At 46.8% G+C, this 19,913-nt stretch overlaps 1 protein-coding gene across 1 annotated transcript in view; it reads right to left on the reverse strand.

Moving 5' to 3' along the window:
• The window catches only part of UNC5C (unc-5 netrin receptor C), a 372,372-nt gene that overhangs the window by 109,771 nt on the left and 242,688 nt on the right, over positions 1–19,913 (reverse strand). Inside the window, exon 3 of the mRNA XM_068136717.1 lies at positions 5,988–6,131. Within this exon, the coding sequence (XP_067992818.1) occupies positions 5,988–6,131 (144 nt within the window). The remainder of the gene's footprint in view (positions 1–5,987; positions 6,132–19,913) is intronic.

A 19,913-nucleotide genomic window follows, 5' to 3' on the forward strand; every position in this document is an offset into this window, starting at 1 on the left:
TAGTGTGGCCAGCAGGAGTAGGGAAGTCATTGTGCCCCTGTACTCTGCACTGGTTAGGCCACACCTCGAGTCCTGTGTCCAGTTTTGGGCTCCTCAATTTAAGAAGAACATTGAGACACTTGAACATGTCCAGAGAAGGGCAACGAAGCTGGGGAGAGGCCTTGAGCACAGCCCTGTGAGGAGAGGCTGATGAGCTGGGGTTGTTTAGCCTGGAGAAGAGGAGGCTCAGGGGAGACCTCATTGCTCTCTACAACTACCTGAAGTGAGGTTGTAGACAGGAGGGGGTTGGTCTCTTCTCTCAAGCAACCATCACCAGAACAAGAGGACACAGTCTCAAGCTCGAAGGGGAAGTTTAGGCTTGAGGTGAGGAGAAAGTTCTTCACCAAGAGAGTCATTTGCCATTGGAATGTGCTGCCCAGGGAGGTGGTGGAGTCACCGTCCCTGGAGGTGTTCAAGGGGGGATTGGGTGTGGCACTTGGTGCCATGGTTTAATCATGAGGTCTGCAGTGACAAGATGGACTTGATGATCTTTGAGGTCTCTTCCAACCTTGGTGATTCTGTGATTCTGTGAAAAGGAGTCTTAAGTGATTTGCCTGCATCACAGCTGCAGAAGAACCCCAAACTGAGGAACAAAATGTTAAACAATAGCAATACAAAGCCACATTTCAGTTACAGACATATAAACTCCCTGGAAACCGTTTCATTAGGCTGCTCTTAAAAAAAAAAGCCATCCATACTAGAAGAAAAAAAAAATCACTGAACTGAATGTTCTGTCTCCAAAATATGGTAAGAAAAAGAAGTAAACTCTGTAGTATGAGTGCTATTGACAAAAAATCTGGACACCTGTGAAGAAATGCCAACTGATACAAAAGGCCTTACATACACTGATTATGTGTTATGTAGAAATTAACTGCATAAGTATGGGAGCACACAAAAGTTACTTAACTGTCAGGAGAAATACATCCAGACTTCTAAACTGTGTTAATTTAATGGTCATCTGTCTCAGGATAACTGGCAGGACATGAAAACCTACTTAATGAGTTACCTTCAGAGTCATAATCCAAACCACCTGTTTAAACATTGCCAAGCCTCTCTGAAGTGCTGACTGGAATATTGCATCCAGTTCCAGGCTCCCCAGTTCAAGAGGGACAGGGATCTAATTGAGACAGTCCAATGGAGGGCCACAAGGACAATGAAGGGACTGGATCTCTGCTCTGTGAGGAAAGGCTGAGAGGCCTGGGGCTGTTTAGTCTGGAGAGGAGAAGACTGAGAAGGGATTTAATCAATGTCTATAAATATCTGATGGCTGGGGGTCAGGAAGAAAGGGACAGGGACAGGCTGTGTTCAGTTGCACCCTGTCTTGCTGCAGCACAGGAGGTTCCACGTCAACATAAGACAGAACTTCTTCACTGTGAGGGTCCCAGAGCACTGAAACAGGCTGTCCAGAGAGGTTGTGGAGTCTCCTTCTCTGGAGATTTTCCAGCCCTGTCTGGATGTGCTGAAAGGTGTTCAGAGAAGGGCCAGGAGGATGATCAGAGGGCTGGAGCACCTCTCCTATGAGGACAGACTGAAGGAGTTGGGGCTCTTCAGTCTGGAGAAGAGAAGGCTCCAAGGTGACCTCATTGTGGCCTTCCAGTATCTGAAGGGGGCTACAGGAAGGCTGGGGAAGGACTTCTCAGGTTCTCAGGTAGTGATAGGACTGGGGGGAATGGAATGAAGCTGGAGGTGGGGAGATTCAGGCTGGAGGTGAGGAGGAAGTTCTTCCCCATGAGAGTGGTGAAGCCCTGGAATGGGCTGTCCAGGGAGGTGGCTGAGGCCCCATCCCTGGAGGTGTTTAAGAGCAGGCTGGATGAGGCTCTGGGCAGCCTGATCTAGTGTGGGGTGTCCCTGCCCATGGCAGGGGGGTTGGAACTAGATGGTCCTTGGGGTCCCTTCCAGCCCTCACTGATACTGTGATAGTATGGTACTATGTGTTCCTGTGTGACCTGTGCTGGATTCTTTGTTCCTGCACTGGCAGGGGGGTTGGACTCAAAGATCTCCAGAGGTGCCTTCCAACTCCTAACATCCTGTGAGCCTGTCACTGCTTCAGGAAAACAAACAAAAAAAAAGAATTAAAAAACCCCAACAAAACAAAACAACAAAAGAAAACCAAAACCAACAACCCAACATAAAAACGGCTCTGTTTTGCTTCAGTACAGGAAAAGAAAATCCTTGAAGTCTTGAAAAGTTTCCTGGTGTAGGAAAGCACCAGGAACATATTTAATGATGTTTCTAATTTTGCAGGAAGGTTGCCTGCACAATCATTTTAACTTCCCTTAATACTAGGGGAATTTTTGTCTGAGGTTAGTCCTACACTCAGGACTACAGGTCCTTGATAGGTTAGAGATCTGGGCCAAGGCCAGCCTCATGAAGCTCAACAAGACCAAGTGCAAGGTCCTGCAGCTGTGTTTGGGCAATCCCAAGCAATGATACAGACTGGGCAAGGACTGGCTTGAGAGCAGCCCTGAAGAAAAGGCATTGGGGGTCCTGGGGGATGAGAAGCTCAACAGGAGCCAGCAGTGAGCACTTGCAGCCCAGAGAGCCAACCACATCTTGGGCTGCAGCAAGAGAAGCACAGCCAGCAGGGACAGGGAGGGGATTATTCCCTTCTGCTCCACTCTGCTGAGACCCCACCTGGAGCACTGTGTCCAGTTCTGGAGTCCCTAGTACAGGAAGGATCTGGAGGTGTTGGAAGGTGTCCAGAGAAGGGCCACAAGGAGGAGCAGAGGGCTGGAGCTGCTCTGCTACAGAGACAGACTGAGGGAGTTGGGGCTGTTCAGTCTGGAGAAGAGAAGGCTGCAAGGAGAGCTTATTGTGCCCTTCCAGGATCTAAAGGGAGGTACCAGAAATCTGGGGAGGGACATTTTAGGGTGTCAGGGAGTGATAGGACTGGGGGGAATGGAGCAAAACTAGAAATGGGTAGATTCAGATTGGATGTTAGGAAAAAGTTCTTCCCCATGAGGGTGGTGAGAGCCTGGCACAGGTTGCCAAGGGAGGTGGTGGCAGCCTCATGTCTGGAGGTTTTTGTAGCCAGGCTGGCTGTGGCTGTGAGCAACCTGCTGTAGTGTGAGGGGTCCCAGCCCATGGCAGGGGGGTTGGAATTGGATGATCTTTGAGGTCCCTTCCAACCCTGACAATTCTGTGATTCTATGATTCTAGGTCCTCTACTTCCAGCTAGTTACTTGGACAAAAATCATTCAGAAATCAGTATTTAAATTGAACCTCAGAGATTTGTATCTGGATGTTTGCACAAATGATGTAAGTCCTCTCTGAGGAGTTAAGCAATTTCACCACATAATGTTTTATCGAAAACAAAAGGATAATCAAGCTCTAAATGAAGTGTTTTAAATGACAGAAATGCCTTCAACTAATAGGTCAGTGAAAAGCTTCATTCGGCTGAAAGATTTCTCTTCTCTCATTATAAATTGTCAGGCAGAGAGCAGGAAACATAAGTATGCTGCAAACTCAGCTTCTAATGACCTTTGCTCAGAAAATGAATTTGTGCCAGGGTGGAAACAGCATCAGAGAGACAATTCTGGAAGACATATTTTGTTCTCATTAGCAAAAACAGGGTTTCATCCTGTGGAAGAGCAATGGGAGTCCCCAGTGTGACTACTCTATGACAAAGACAAGCACCTCTTTGAAAATTAATGAACACTAAATACTTGTACAGTCACATGAAGAGCTGTTTCAGGGAAGAATTTTCCCTGTGTTCTTGGGGTCTAAAGCCAGGAGTGGCTCAAAATAAATGCTGAGGTTCGTAGCCATGAATAAGAGTGATGAAAGATAAGGGTTGAGAAGGCCACTTTCAAACTCACATTGCTGATCTGGTTACAGGAATATGCTAAACACATACTTTTTTCCTTTGTTAAGGAACAGCAGCCTTATTATGTAACTTCAGGAACATGTATGTTGAGATTTGCATAAAAGGAGCTCAGCATCCTGATGGGCACCAAGGTGAGCATGAGTCAGCAAGGTGCCCTTGTGGCAAGTAAGGTTAATGGTATCCTGGGCTGCATCAGAGAAAACATACTGCCAGCAGATGGAGAGACATGATCCTTACCCTTTACTCAGCACTGATGAGGCCCACCTAGAGTACTGGATCCAGTTCTGGGCTCCCCAGTCCATGAGAAACCTGGACATCCTGGAGAGAATCCAGTAAAGAGCCACAAAGGTGGCCAGCATACCTGCCACAAGAAAGGGCTTAGAGGGGTGGAACTGTTCAGCCTGGAGAAGGGAAGGCCCAGGAAAACTCGTCTTTCTTCCCAGAAGGAGTCATTGCCCGTTGGAATGGGCTGCCCAGGGACGTCCCTGGAGCAGTTTAAGAAAAGCCTGGATGAGGCACTTAGTGGCTAGTTGATTAGTTAGGGTTGGGTGATCAGTTGGACTTGATGATCTTGGAGGTCTATTCTAACTTGTTTGACTCTGTGATACTACGATTCATCCCTGTCTACAAATACCTGAAGTGTGCATGCAATAAGGATGAAGCTAAGCTCTTTTCAGTTGTCTCCAGTGACAGGACCAGAGGCAATGGCCACAGGCTCTAAGATGGGAGATTCTATTTGAACATCAGAGAACACTTTTTCATTCTAACGTGACTGAGTGTTGGCACAGGTTGCCCAGAGAGGTGTCAGGGTCTTCTTCCTTGAAGGTATCAAAAAGCTGTCTGGAATCAGTCCTGGACAACTGCCTGCAGGTGGTCCTGCTGGAGCAGAAGGTTTGAGCAGGGAGTTGGCTCAGATAACCTCCAGAGCTTTCTTTCAGCCCCAACCATTCTTTAATTCCCCAAAAAGAGCAGCTGTCACCTCATTTCATAACTTGCTTTGTTAAAATTACTACTTACTACCTTCAGAACTTGAGGCTTATGCCTTCTGTACTCAACAAATGCTGGTTTTGATGCTTTCACTGAACACAAAGGAGAATGAAGAGACTATGCTCTTAAGAACAAATGCTTCTGAAGGCTCCGATTGCAAGATGCCTCGTTAACTGCAGCAAATACAGAGCCTCACTGGTGGGAAACTGTGGTGGTTTTAGGCTATGCCTTTAAATTTTTTCACAGATCTTGAACAGAAAAGTAGTAAAATGCAAATAAATCACTGTTGGGTGTAAAAAGGAAAATAAAGATAATTCTAAAACATCCCATTGGAGAAATAAGGAATTGAAATTGCTTGTACCAAAACAATTCCATTCCTCTCCTCTCCTCGAGTCTCCTCTCCTCTCCTCTCCCTTCTTTTCTTCTCTGCTTCTGCTTGACCTTGCTGCATTGTTTTGGTTAAGTCTAACAACTTTCTCTGCTCCTTTCTCTTCTCCCTTTTATACAGGGAGGCAGGGAAGGAGAATCTAGTATCTTCCCCTGGTCTTTGATCAGGAGGGTTCTTGTGCTGTTTGTCAATTGTAAATACCTGTAACTATTGCAACTCCAGGATATTTTGTACATATCCATTGCATTCCATTGTAGAGTATAGTTTTGCTTGTAAATACAGCTTTCATTTGCTTCCAACTGAGCTGGTCTGGCAAAGTTAATACTAGGGGTTTAAATTTCAACCCACCACACTGTGACCACCCATAAAGCACTGACACATGCTGCCAACCAAAAAGAAATGTCATGGCAGAAAGGCAAAAGAACTCCTCTTATATCTACCCTTTGCTTCAGGACCCCTTCCCTCCCACCCTTCCACAGAACATCTCTCTTGCCTTGCCTTGAAGATATCAATGCATTTTCAAAGGCTACCAGGTACTGTACAGAGATAAATAGCTGATCAATGCTTTCAGGGACTGAAGCAAGAGAGAAGAGAGGCAGTGATACCTTAGGATCATATCCACCAACAGGAAATGTCCTTACATCAGAAACTCTAGAACAGGAGAAAATACAGAGCCTAACTGGTTGGAAAGAAACACTCCAAGTCAAACAGCATCAACTCACAAGACAAGAGAGGAAAGGCACTCACATGCAATGCGGACGTAGGCTTTGCGGCTCTTGGTCGTGCCTGCAGAGCTCCAGGCAACGCACTGGCACCAGTAATCTTCCGGCCCAAAGAGCTCCTCCACTTGCTGGCGGGAGATCTCAATGCTTACCTCTCGGACAATCAGACCTGCCAGGGTACAAGGGATGCTGGTCAGCATCAGGCTTACAGATAGAATGAAAAGAAATTATAAAAGAAAAAAGGGAAGGGAAGGGAAGGGAAGGGAAGGGAAGGGAAGGGAAGGGAAGGGAAGGGAAGGGAAGGGAAGGGAAGGGAAGGGAAGGGAAGGGAAGGGAAGGGAAGGGAAGGGAAGGGAAGGGAAGGGAAGGGAAGGGAAGGGAAGGGAAGGGAAGGGAAGGGAAGGGAAGGGAAGGGAAGGGAAGGGAAGGGAAGGGAAGGGAAGGGAAGGGAAGGGAAGGGAAGGGAAGGGAAGGGAAGGGAAGGGAAGGGAAGGGAAGGGAAGGGAAGGGAAGGGAAGGGAAGGGGAGGCAAAAAGAAAAAGTGTAGGTATAAAAGCCTGCTTGCAAAAGTTGCTTGTGAGACCTTACAGCACTCTGCCATATTTTACTCAGCTACATAGAGTGTAATAAAGATGTGAAGGGGGGAAAAACCCAAACAAGCAACTCTTTATCTGCATAATAAGAGGAGTGGGTGAATTAAAAACTAACTAGTGAGATTTTGACTTGTACCTCATCCTGCATGTGTATAGAATACATGTCATAGAATTGTTAGGGCTGAAGGGACCTCAAGGATCATTTAGTTCCAACCTCCCTGACATGGGCAGGGACACCTCATACTAGATCCAATGGAGAGCTATAAGGATGATGAAGGGACTGGAACACTGCCTGATGAGGAGAGGCTGAGAGCCCTGGGGCTGTTATGCCTGAAAGGAGAAGACTGAGAGGGGATCTAATAAATGTTTCTAAATATCTGAGGGCTGGGGGACAAGAGGGAGGGGACAGGCTCTGCTCAGTTGCACCCTGGGATAGGACAAGGGGCAATGGATGGAAACTGCAGCACAGGAGGTTCCACCTCAACATGAAGAAGAACTTCTTCAGTGTGAGGGTCCCAGAGCAGTGGATCAGGCTGCCCAGAGAGGTTTCAGAGTCTCCTTCTCTGGAGACTTTCAGGACCCATCTGGATGCATTCCAGTGCAACCTGCTGTGGATTTTATGGTGCTGCTCTGGCAGGGGGATTAGACTCAAAGATCTCTGAAGGTCCCTTCCAACCCCTAACATCCTGTGGTCCTGTGATCCTGTAACTCCATGCAAGACTCTGGGCAAGGGTTTGACCAGGTTTTTATATCTCTGGTCAGCACATTTGGTCTTTGATGTTGATGCCAAAGCATTAATAAACTTCTAATGTGTGTCTGCCTGTAGCAAACACCAGTGCCATTCCAAAAATGCACACTTGCAAATGGCCCTGAATACAGAAATTCACACACAAATATTTGGCGGGGTGGGACTGATTTTCTTGGGTTTTTTTTTCCATCCAGAATTGCCAGGAAACTCAACCAAAAGGTCCTTGGATCATAGCACAGGCAGTTTGTCCCCATCACCAAACACCAAAGGGCAGGTCCTGCTGCTGAGCAGAACTGAGCCTGTGGAGGCCAGCTACCCTCAGCCTCCTGCCACATGGCCCACAAAGTGATATTTATAACGTGAATGTTCCCAATTGTATAGCAGGACGCCTTCCTCCAGCACTGGAAACCCAAGCAGCCCTTTGATTTGCTTCCAGCCTCACAGAGGCTCCATTCAGGGAGCCAGTGATTAATTACTGTTTGTACACAGTTGTGCACTGTCATTGAGGCTGCATGCTGTTTGCATCCAAACCTTGGTTCAAAACTTAACAGCAGAAAGGAATTCATGCACGTAATAACCATAGACTCCTCTGGTGGGAACACCTTCTAATGAGATGCATTTGCCAACTAGAGACTATCACAGCATAGGTTCCCTTTTACTTCATTATCCTTGGCATCTTTAGCCACCGAATAATCAGCTGCTTTGGGGGGAAACACTTAATAGCTTTCCTCCTTGAAATGAAATGCTCGAAACATGGCAACTGTACTCCAAAGAATGGGAATCAAAGAAGAGCCTGGGCATTTGATATGCAGTGAACTCTGTGTTGAATGTGTTCTGCTTTGATGAGCTGTATTGGCTCTGAAAGGGGTCTGGCTGATAGCTTTTGTCCTGTTGAGAAGAGCATGAGGAGGGAGGGGAGGGATCATGTACATTACATACATAAAATTGGTCATGTTTTCCCAGTTGAACTGCTGCTAGCCTAAAGATTACTTCAGTTCCTTCCCAGTTTTAAAGCACTAGCCCAGGGAGCCTTTGAAGGCTACAAAATGTCACCCTTCCACAGAAACCATCTCCTTTCCCTTACCTTCTTTATTAGAAACATACTGAATTTTTCAGTCTAGTTCTGTGGTAGTTTTAGGCTATGCCTTTAAAAATTTTTTTGCCACAGATCTTGAACAGGAAGTAGTAAAATGCAAATAAATCACTGTTGGGTGTAAAAAGGAAAATAAAGATCATTCTAAACAATCCCATTGGAGAGATAAGGGATCAGAAGTAGTTGCACTAAAACAATTTCCTTCTCTTCTCACTTCTTTCCTCTGGGAGAGATACTAACTTGCTTCTGCCTGACCTTGGCTGCATTGTTTTGGTATTAACTTCTCTGCTTCTCTTTCTTCTCCCTTTTGTACAGAGGGGGCAAGAGAGAGGCAGAGAGGGAGAAGCTGGTAGCTTCCCCTGGTCTCTAACCAGAGGGATTCTTGTGCTGTATATTAGTTGTAAATACCTGCAAGTATTGTAACTCCTGGATATTTTGTACACATTCATTGCATGTCATTGTGGATTGTAGTTTTGCTTGTAAACACAGCTTCCATTTGCTCCCAACTGAGCTGGTCTGTCAAAGTTAATGTCGGAGGGAGGGGGAGGAGGAATTTCAACCCACCCCAGTTCCTCATACGGCTAAGGTATAGAGCAGGTAAAGATATAGTTTCATAGTTTCATAGTTTCATTCAGGGTTGGAAGGGACCACAAGGATCATCTAGTTCCAACCCCCTTGCTATGGGCAGGGACACCCCACACTACATCAGCCTGGCCAGACCCTCATCCAGCCTGGCCTTAAACACCTCCAGGGACAGGGCCTCAACCACCTCCCTGGACAACCCATTCCAGGGTCTCACCACTCTCATGGTGAAGAACCTCCTCCTCACATCCAGCCTGAATCTCCCCACCTCCAGCTTCATTCCATTCCCCCTAGTCCTGTCACTACCTGAGATCCTGAGAAGTCCTTCCCCAGCCTTCCTGTAGGCCCCCTTCAGATACTGGAAGGCCACAATTAGGTCACCTCGGAGCCTTCTCTTATATGCTGCAGGTAAAGCTATGCAGCAAAACTGTTTCCTTACAGCACTTGAGTAACCTGCACCTTTCCAGAATCAATAGAGTCACATAGTGGTGGCACAGTCCACAAGCAGTCAGGACACTCTTATTTTAAAGAAAGGAAATAGCAAACACAGCTGAAGGGAGATAACAGGAATGTGGGCAGCCAGCACGCTTGACAGGTCCCTTCTAACGCTCATGAATCGATAAAGAGCATCTGTAAGGTGCTCCTAACTGTCCTCTCTCCATGATGATTAGCTAGAATTGGACAGGGAAAAACATTTGCTTGCACTGTCCAAACTTGATTTGAATTCAACCAAACGAGGACCGTTTCTGTCACCTCGTGCAGTCCATCTGGATCTGGGGTACAAAGACAAATATGCAAAGATATTGAGTCTAATTACCACCACCCTATTTCTGGCAACAAGATTGTGAAGAGAGAAGCTTTAAAACAATAATGCAGAACATTAAAGTAATTTGAAGCAATTCTCCGAAAGAAAAGATAATTGTGTCTTAAGATTGCTCACTGAAAACCCCACAGAGCATTAGAAATGCATCCCCAGGTCACTGGGCTCCTTCTGCCAGTGTGTTTCTTTTCTGATCTCAGTGAACAACGGCAGCACTCCCAACAAAGACTTACCCCTTGAGTACATGGAAGCAAAAAGTCTCAGGGGAAAAAGATTAAACAAAAGCACAAACATTGGGGCTGTTCAGTCTGGAGAAGAGAAGGCTCTGAGGTGACCTAATTGTGGCCTTCCAGTATCTGAAGGGGGGCCTACAACAAGGCTGGGGAAGGACTTCTTAGGATCTCAGGTAGTGATAGGACTAGGGGGAATGAAATGAAGCTGGAGGTGGGGAGATTCAGGCTGGAGGTGAGGAGGAAGTTCTTCCCTATGAGAGTGGTGAAGCCCTGGAATGGGTTGTCCAGGGAGGTGGTTGAGGCCCTGTCCCTGGAGGTGTTTAAGGCCAGGCTGGATGAGGGTCTGGCCAGGCTGATCTAGTGTGGGGTGTCCCTGCCCATGGCAGGGGGGTTGGAACTAGATGATCCTTGTGGTCCCTTCCAACCCTGACTGATTCTATGATATTATGATTTGCTGTCCTCTCTGGGTCTTAAGTACGGATCTAGATCTGCTGGGCTTTAAAAGATGTCACAGAGCCTGCTCAAGGTTGGGGCTATTTATACATACAGATCATTCAGCTTTACTACCACCTACCTAAATCTGACATCAGGAAAAGACATTAGATTCACAGAGTTTCCCTAAAGAGAGGCCCTAAGCCCTGTAGCCATTAGAGGACTAAATAAAGCTCCCAAGTCTAAGAATAACATAAGATACCCTTAGATATTTCAGATAAAGTCTAAGATATCCTTTTGCCCCTAATAGCTTTCTGTCCAGTGAGGACAGAGTATAGATTACAAGAAGGCTCAGGGGTGTTTGGCATAATGAGTCTGCAATTACATCCCTGCCCCCTGATGAATTAAATAGGTTCTCCATAAATGACTTTTTTTTTTTGCACATTTAGTAGTGCAAAACACAGGATTAGTTGTTTCAACAAAATAAGTGTATCCCTGGGACCAATACCACTTGGGCTCTGAAGAGAAATAGGAAGGAACCAGAAAAGCAGAAGTTCACTTATTTTTCTTCATTTGCATGTTAATGAGGGATTAAGGGGGCAGAGGGTGGAGGAAGCCTTGCTCAGCCTGCCTCCTGTCAATGTGTGCAGTCAAATGAGCACAGGGGAGAGGAGGTGCTAGCTGATGGCATAGATCAAGATAAAATTACTACCCCTCCTGGAGCAAAAGGAAGCATGAGGAGGGACTTGTGTTTGATACACACGGTCTTTTATTACGAGCTGTATCCTAGAAACACAATCAAGCAAAGGCACACTTCATTCACCCGGTCCCCAGGCATTTAACTTAAGCTGGTGAGGTAAATTATCTGGTCTTCAGAGGCAGAAATGTTATCTTTTTTAATGCATGCAAATGTGATGTAATTGTATGATATTATGGCAGATGATTAGTGGCTGCAGGAGGAAGTTACGGGTTCCATACTGCACCCGCCAAAGCAACTGGCAAATTTCCCAACGAGTTTAATGGGAGCAGATTTGACAATCAAACTCATTTCTCTCCAGACAGAAATACAAATGTCTTGTAAGGTTCTGCAACACACACACACACACACAAAATGATCATTGCAAACATCTGAAAACAGAAGATCATTCTCAATTAATCAGATGCAATTATCCAGGCTGGAGTCAGCCCAGGTCGCGGGGTGAGTATCTACACCTCGATGTGCAGTGGGCTGCCAATAAATTACTTTGATGTATTTTGGCTGCCATAAATGTTTGGCATTTGATATTTACACCCCACAGGTGAAAATATTTCTCAGGCCTCTGACAGTGCAATATTTTTTTTTGTGGGAGCTTTATAACTGGCACGTGGTTGACCCTCTGGCACAGCACTAACCGGGAGCTGTGCAGTCGCAGGACTAAGCTGCCTGTAAAATCTCTTAGAACCTGCGTGGATAATTTGTTTGTTTTTCTCTGTAAGCAGAAGTTCAAACAGATTTCTGTGTTCTTGTGCTCTTGGTTGCCCAAAAGGTCTTTCATTAATTAGCAATCACATACACCGCAGAACACATTTCTCAAGGAGATGGAACTTCATGACCTATTGGTCTGGAAAAAGACATTACTGTAATGCATGCATATAGAGTGTAGGTGCATCACAGGCACTGTAAATAGGTATGGAAATAGAGCCCATTTTCATGTGGGTAACTTCCATGCCTTCACACCTTCGATCTCTGGAAGTCAGTGCTCAGAGCACCCTCCTGAATGTTTCTGTCTCGGCAGAGAGGGAGCCAACGGCACTGCCTGGACAGGAACAGGTTCCCCCAGTTGCATGTATCCCCACATCTCCTCTCCTTCTGTGCAGTGGGGACTTTGCAGCTTCTCATGCCCTGCCAGAGAGAAGGCTGGGTGGGTACAAGAAGTTAGGAGGGTACACAGCCAGAGCAGATGACCCAGACTGTCTAAAGGAATATTCCATACAGTGTGAGATCATGTTCAGTATATAACCTTGGGGAAAAGCTGCTCAAGAACTGGCTAGGCATCAGTCAGCAAGTGGAGAGCAATTGCATGGTGTATTACTTCTTCTGAATATTCTAGTATTTTTGTTGTTGTTATTATTAGGGCCATGAGGATGATCAGAAGGCTGGAGCACCTCACCTATGAGGATAGGCTGAGAGAGTTGGGGCTGTTTGGTCTGGAGAAGAGAAGGCTCTGAGGAGACCTAATTGTGGCCTTCCAGGATCTGAAGGGGGCTCCAGGAAAGCTGGGGAGGGACTTTTGAGGGTGTCAGGGAGTGATAGGACTGGGAGGAATGGAACAGAAACAGAAGTGGGTAGATTCAGATTGGATGTTAGGAAGAAGTTCTTCCCCATGAGGGTACTGAGACACTGGCAGAGGTTGCCCAGGGAGGTGGTGGCAGCCTCATCCCTGGAGGTTTTTGAGGCTAGGTCGGATGTGGTTGTGAGCAACCTGCTGCAGTGTGAGGTGTCCCTGCCCATGGCGGGGGGTTGGAACTAGATGATCCTTGAAGTCTCTTCCAACCCTGACAATTCTGTGAATGCAAGCCTTTGCAGTTCTCATAGCCCCCATTTTTCTTATCTTTCATACAAAACATCATAAAAAAATCCTTAAAGCAGCACTGCATTTTTTGCTTCATGTGGTAGTTTTAGGCTGTACCTTTAACATTTTCCATAAATCTTGAACCCACTTCATGAAAGTGGCTGGGACCATACACTGCAGTGCTGTGACTGTGAACAGGCTTAATAAAAAGTAAACAGATTCCTCTCCTATTATGCAAACCTTTGCCATTAGATTGTTCTCTGATGGTAAAACTTGAGTGACCAAAACCAAGAAGGAAGTTCAGAGAAATCACAGAATCACAGAAACATTCAGGTCGGAAAAGACCCTTGGGATCACCAAATCCAGCCCAAAACCCTACTCTGCAAGGTTCACCCCTAAGCCATATCCCCAAGCACCTCATCCAAACCACCTTGAAACACAGCCAGGCTTGGGGACCTTTTTCCTGGCCAGAATGACCTGCCTGACGTATTTAATCCCTCACCACAAGTGCTCTAAACAACTTATTTTGTTGCACATCGCTGGGTCAAATAAACTTTTTATAAAGGTACAAATAAAATCCCTGCCAGGGCAGGACTGAAATTTATTGACTTTCTAGCAGAGATGGATCCCTCACAGTCAGAGAGTTATCCTGCTCAAATACATCAGAGTACTGAGGCTAAGGAATTTGGTGTTGAAAGAAAATTATTAAATAGGCTATGCACATCAAGAACAACTTCAAACATTAAAGCCCTTGCTGAGACAAATGTACTCTGTGCATCCTAATGGGTCAGAGATGATTGCATAATGGCAGACTTTGCCTGTAGCTTATTTTCTATCCAGAGTATCTGTAATCTTAACAAAAGATAGATAGACACATAGATAGCCAGAGATGCTTTAAAAGAGCAAACAGCTTTAACACCCAGTAATCCGTCACACTCTGCTAGCGTGCACCTGGATTTGTCTCAGTACTGCTCTGCCATAAATTGTGGCTGGCTGCTGATGTGAAATGACTGCATGAAGATCACAATTTCCCAACAAATACTACCTGTGGCATTTCAGCTAAAGGCTTCCAGCTATTTTTTTGCAGAACCTCAGGAAACAGAAACATCCTTAAACTAATGCAGATGAAGGCAACAGCCCAATGAAGTTTAGTTTGCCTTAAAAACTGATGTCAAGTTTGCACTGGTTTGCAGCAGGTAGCTATGTTTCCTTCTCTGGAGACTTTCCAGCCCCATCTGGATGTGTTCCTGTGTGACCTGTGCTGGATTCTATGGTTCTGCCCTGGCAGGGAGGGTGGACTCGATGATATCCAGAGGTCCCTTCCAACCCCTAACATGCTGGGATCCTATGATGCTATCTAAGCTCCAGTACGGAGTCAAGTTAAAATTTCAGCTCTCCAACTATTTTTTTTTAACTGATTTACACACAAAAAATTACAAAGGGCTGTCTTCAGAGGGATTTCACTTTGAACTGGAATTAAAGAACATACATTCTGTTTGGGTTTTATTTTCCTTTAGTGAGAACAAGGCAGGTTTCATCTTTTCCCATTAACATTTCAAGGACTAAACCATGTCAGACACAGGGAAGAAGCCTGGAGAAGAGAAGGCTCAGGGGAGACCTTATTGCTCTCTACAATTTCCTGAAAGGAGGTTGTAGGCAGGTGGGGGTTGGTCTCTTCTCCCAGGCAACCAGCACCAGAACAAGAGGACACAGTCTCAAGCTGCGCCAGGGGAGGTTTAGGCTCAAGGTGAGGAGAAAGTTCTTCATAGAAAGAGTAATTGGCCATTGGGATGTGCTGCCCAGGGAGGTGGTGGAGTCACCATCCCTGGAGGTGTTCAAAAAAGGATTAGATGTGGCCCTTGGAGCGATGGTTTAGTTGTCAAGAGGTGCTAGGTAATAGGTAATAGGTTGGACTTGATGATCTCTGAGGTCTTTTCCAACCTGGTTGATTCTGTGATTCTATGATTTTAAGATTTCAAAACCGAGTTCTTGCATGCTGGTGGGAAGCAAACCACATGCCCTGGTCCTTGCTGGCATGGTGGAGGTGGGCAGTACAGCCCTGTGGGCTTGTCCCCTCCAGGGAAGGTAAAATAGCCCCATGGCTACTTCCTCTCCTGGCCATCCTTGGCCCCCTGTTGTGATTGCTTTATGTAAGCCTTGAACTATTACCATGCAACACTTCAGAACAGCACTGATTGCTTGTCCTCAGCCTATACACAGCACAGAGACAAAGGAAAGCACACCCACTCTCCCATTTTTCTATTTAATGAAGGCTATTTTCTGGTGGATGGCATTTTTTGCTAACAAGTACACCTTGCTCCAAAATGTGTTGCTCTCTGCCACACATAAACCAGGCACCGACTCTTGGGGCTTTGTGGTTTTTTTTCCTGTGAAAAAGCAACCATTGTGCTCCAGTGTAGCAGGACTTCAAAGAAAACCTCAGCATGAGCATTTGTGTTCAGCCAGGGGCATCATCATTTCTGAACTCACACAGGCTAAGGTCTATGAGCAGAAACAAACAAAAGTCAAAGTATCTTGACTCAAGCCTCTACTCTGCTCTGGTGAGACCCCACTGGGACTACTGCCTCCAGCTCTGGAGCCCCTATTATAGGAAGGATCTGAAGGTGCTGGAACGTGTCCAGAGAAGGGCCATGAGGATGAGCAGAGGGCTGGAGCTCCTCTCCTATGAGGTCAGATGAAGAAGTTGGGGCTGTTGGTTCTGGAGAAGAGAAGGCTCTGAGGATACCTTGTTGTGGCCTTCCAGAATCTGAAGGGGGCTGCAAGAAAGCTGGGGAGGGACTTATGAGGGTGTCAGGGAGTGATAGGACTGGGGGGAATGGAGCAAAACTAGAAATGGGTAGATTCAGACTGGATGTTAGGAAGAAGTTCTTCCCCATGAGGGTGGTGAGAGCCTGGCACAGGTTGCCCAGGGAGGTGGTGGCAGCCTCATGCCTGGAGGTTTTTGCAGCCAGGCTGGATGTGGCTGTGAGCAACCTGCTGTAGTGTGAGGTGTCCCTGCCCATGGCAGGGGGTTGGAACTGGCTGATCCTTGAGGTCCCTTCCAACCCTAACAATTCTATGATTCCATGATTCTAAGCCATCTTGACACTAAGCAACCCCGAGCAGCAGCACCAAGCAATTTTCTGCCAGCCTGGTGCTACTTACAAGGGATGGGAAGAAAAGAGGTCATCTGTGTAGTAAAGCATGAGTGTGAGCTCTTAACAGCTCCAGCTTTTGGATCAAAGCCAACTCTTCCCTTCTTTTGGTTGAGGCATGTGCAGATGATAAAAGATGTTGATTTTTGTTAATTCACTTCTTTTCCAAGGGCCAGGAAAAAAGCAAGAGCAGCAATGGGTCATGCTTTACTTAAAGCTGCACTTGAGACTTCACAAAGAAAATCTGAGCCCTTTTTGTTTCTGGTTCAGAGGATTGACATGCTCTTTCTAATGATCTGGGCCTTCATCAGTGGGTAGTGCCTTCCCAGTCCCCAGCTTAGTGCTCATTCAAAATTGAAGCACTTTTGAGGCAGTTTAGAGCCTAGAGATGAATTTCAATGTGCAGGGGAAAAAAAAACCAGCCCTGGAATAACGGTTGTTTAGCACTTCACTAGAAGAAGCTGAGGAAATTATGGAGGGGGAAAAAAAGAAAGAAAATAAATAAATTCAACAAAGTCTATTGAACTTCAAACATCTGGGAAGCCAACTGAGAGCATCTGAATTTTGAATAGCATGTTTACACTCCCTTTGAATAGTGTGTCTGTATGGGGGGGCAGGGAGGGAAGGGGAAACGAACAATAAATGGGTATGTGTGTGAATTTTTACATAAAAATACACACCAAGATGCTCACAGCCTCACAGGATGTTAGGGGTTGGAAGGCACCTCTACAGATCATTGAGTCCAACCCCCCTGCCAAAGCAGGACCATAAAATCCACAGCAGGTTGCACAGGAATGCATCCAGGCAGGTCTGGAAAGTCTCCAGAGAAGGAGATTCCACAACCTCTCTGGGCAGCCTGCTCCAGGGCTCTGAGACCCTCACAGTGAAGAAGTTCTTCCTCATGTTGAGGTGGAACCTCCTGTCCTGGAGTTTACATCCATTGCCTCTTGTCCTGTCACAGGGTGCAAAGGAGCAGAGCCTGTCCCCTCCTTCTTGACCTCCAGCCCTCAGATATTTATAGACATTTATTAAAGCCCCTCTCAGTCTTCTCCTCTCCAGACTAAACAGCCCCAGGGCTCTCAGCCTCTGCTCATAGGGCAGTGCTGCAGTCCCTTCAGCATCCTTGTAGCCCTATCTTGGACTCTCTCCTGCATATCCCTGTCCCTCTTGAACTGGGGAGCCCAGAGCTGGATGCAATATTCCAGGTGAGGTCTCTTCAAGGCAGAGCAGAGGGGGAGGAGAACCTCCCTGGCTCTGCTGGACACACTCCTCTGAATGCCCCCCCAGGGCACATTGCTGTCCCATGCAGAACTTGTTGTCCACCAGCACTCCCAGGTCCTTCTCCCCAGGGCTGCTCTCTGGCAGATCACCTCCCAGCCTGTACTGCTGCAGTTTATTCTTCCTTCCCAGCTGCAGGACTCTGCACTTCTCCTAGCTGAATGTTTTTGCTATTGACTTCCTGACATACACATGTATTGTAAAGTCAGTGTCTGCAGTATATGCTCATGTACCACACCCACTCTGCGTGGTTGTGAGGAGCAGAGACACAGTGAAGATGACTTATTTCTGTGAGTTTGCTTTGATGACACAGTTCAGTGGCTGGTGCAGCTCTTGTGGGAACAAGGGGGACTTCCTCAGCAGTTGTTTTCCTATTTTTCAGTCCACGATGTGCAGGAACAGCAGGTTGGGGGAGAAGTGTAAAAGCCCTGCTGGTTTTTAGCAGTTGTTATTCTGCATGCTAGGGATGGCATTTCACAGCTGGCTTTGGTATCTTGGAAAAAAAGAAGGAAAGGGGGAAAAAAAAACAACCAAGAAAAGAAAAAAAAGCAAGCATCTGCTTTCAAAGCAGCTTTGTCAAGTGAAGTGACATTCTCCAGACAGAGATGAAGCTCTGGGAATTTATAGTCTGCTCTCCTGTCCAGCAGGTTTTCAGGGCTGTGCCAGGGCATCAACTTCTGAACAGCAGAGGTTTTTTTTTCTTAGTTTGTAGCAAATAAAAGAATCACCACAGGAAGGTGTGAGAAATGGCAGCCTGCTGGTCACAGAAGTCTGCATCGGGAATAGTGTGGCCAGCAGGAGCAGGGAAGTCATTCTGCCCTGGACTCAGCACTGCTTAGGCCACACCTTGAGAACTGTGTCCAGTTCTGGGCCCCTCAGTTTAGGAAAGAGGTTGAGATGCTGGAAGGTGTCCAGAGAAGGGCAACAAGGCTGGGGAGGGGTCTGGAGCACAGCCCTGTGAGGAGAGGCTGAGGGAGCTGGGGTTGCTTAGCCTGGAGAAGAGGAGGCTCAGGGGAGACCTTCTTGGTCTCTACAACTCCCTGAAGGGAGGTTGTAGCCAGGTGGGGGTTGGTCTCTTCTCCCAGGCAACCAGCACCAGAACAAGAGGACACAGCCTCCAGCTGCACCAGGGGAAGCTGAGCCTTGAGGGTGAGGACAAGTTCTTCCCAGAAAGAGCAACTGGTGATTGGAATGTGCTGCCCAGGGAGGCAATGGAGTTGCTGTCCCTGGAGGTGTTCAAGAGGGGATTGGATGTGGCACTTGGTGCCATGGTTTAGTTAGTCATGAGGTGGTGGGTGGCAGGTTGGACTTGATGATCTTTGAGATCTTTTCCAACTTTATTGATTCTATGATTTTTTGTGTACATGTTTCTGGGTACAGCACAACTCATGATCCCCATCCAGCTACAGAGAGGCACAAGGGATGTGAGCAAGCTGCTCTGCAGATCCATGGGACTGACATGAAAACAAGACCTTTTTCATTATTTAAGTAAATGCTGTCATCAATATCTCTGTAAGTTTGGCTGCCTTAACTGTTTTTTTTTCCTGGGTACCCACTCTGACTGAATTCCAGCACTGGTTTCCACCTCATTGAAGAACAAAAAGATTAAAACTAAACCCTAAAGCAATCCTGCTACAATTCCAGGCATTGTTATTCTTCAGGCCTGACAATCCTTACTCCTCTTCAGAGGAGGGCACAGCAATCAGCTCAGGTGCTGTGTCAGCACTCATTACATACACATCATTATAATAGTCATTGGGAAGCCAAAAGCAGCAATTAACCAACTAAGACCAAAATCAAAATCACAAGCTGGGAGCAAACAGGAGAAGAAGCTGTATGGGCTGACAGATCAGTACTCAGGGGGAAAAAGAAACACAGAAGGGTCTGACAAAAAATCTCCCCTTCTGAAGAGGCATCTGGGTCATGGCAATCCCAAGCACTGATACAGGCTGGGCTGGGACTGACTTGAGAGCAGCCCTGAAGAAAAGGCCTTGGGGGTGCTGGGGGATGAGAAGCTCAACAGCAGCCAGCAGTGAGCACTTGCAGCCCAGAAAGCCAAGCAGAGCCTGGGCTGCAGCAAGAGAAGTGTGGCCAGCAGGGCCAGGGAGGGGATTCTCCCCCTCTGCTCCACTCTGCTGAGACCACAGCTGGAGCTCTGGGGCCAGTTCTGCAGCCAATACAGGAAGGAGCTGGACGTGCTGGAAGGTGTCTAGAGAAGAGCCACAAGGATGAGCAGAGGGCTGGAGCTGCTCTGCTATGGAGACAGACTGAGGGAGTTGGGGCTGTTCAGTCTGGAGAGGAGAAGGCTCTGAGGAGACCTAATTGTGGCCTTCCAGTAAGTGAAGGAGGTTTGAAGAAAGCTGGGGAGGGACTTTTTAGGGTGTCAGGGAGTGATAGGATGGGGAGGGATAGGTAGATTCCCATTGGATGTGAGGAAGAAGTTCTTCCCCAGGAGGGTGGTGAGA

This window comes from Melanerpes formicivorus, unplaced genomic scaffold (genome assembly GCF_026170545.1).
Source record: "Melanerpes formicivorus ecotype bairdi unplaced genomic scaffold, bMelFor1.0.p_v2 SCAF_4, whole genome shotgun sequence".
Taxonomy (NCBI): Eukaryota; Metazoa; Chordata; class Aves; order Piciformes; family Picidae; genus Melanerpes; species Melanerpes formicivorus.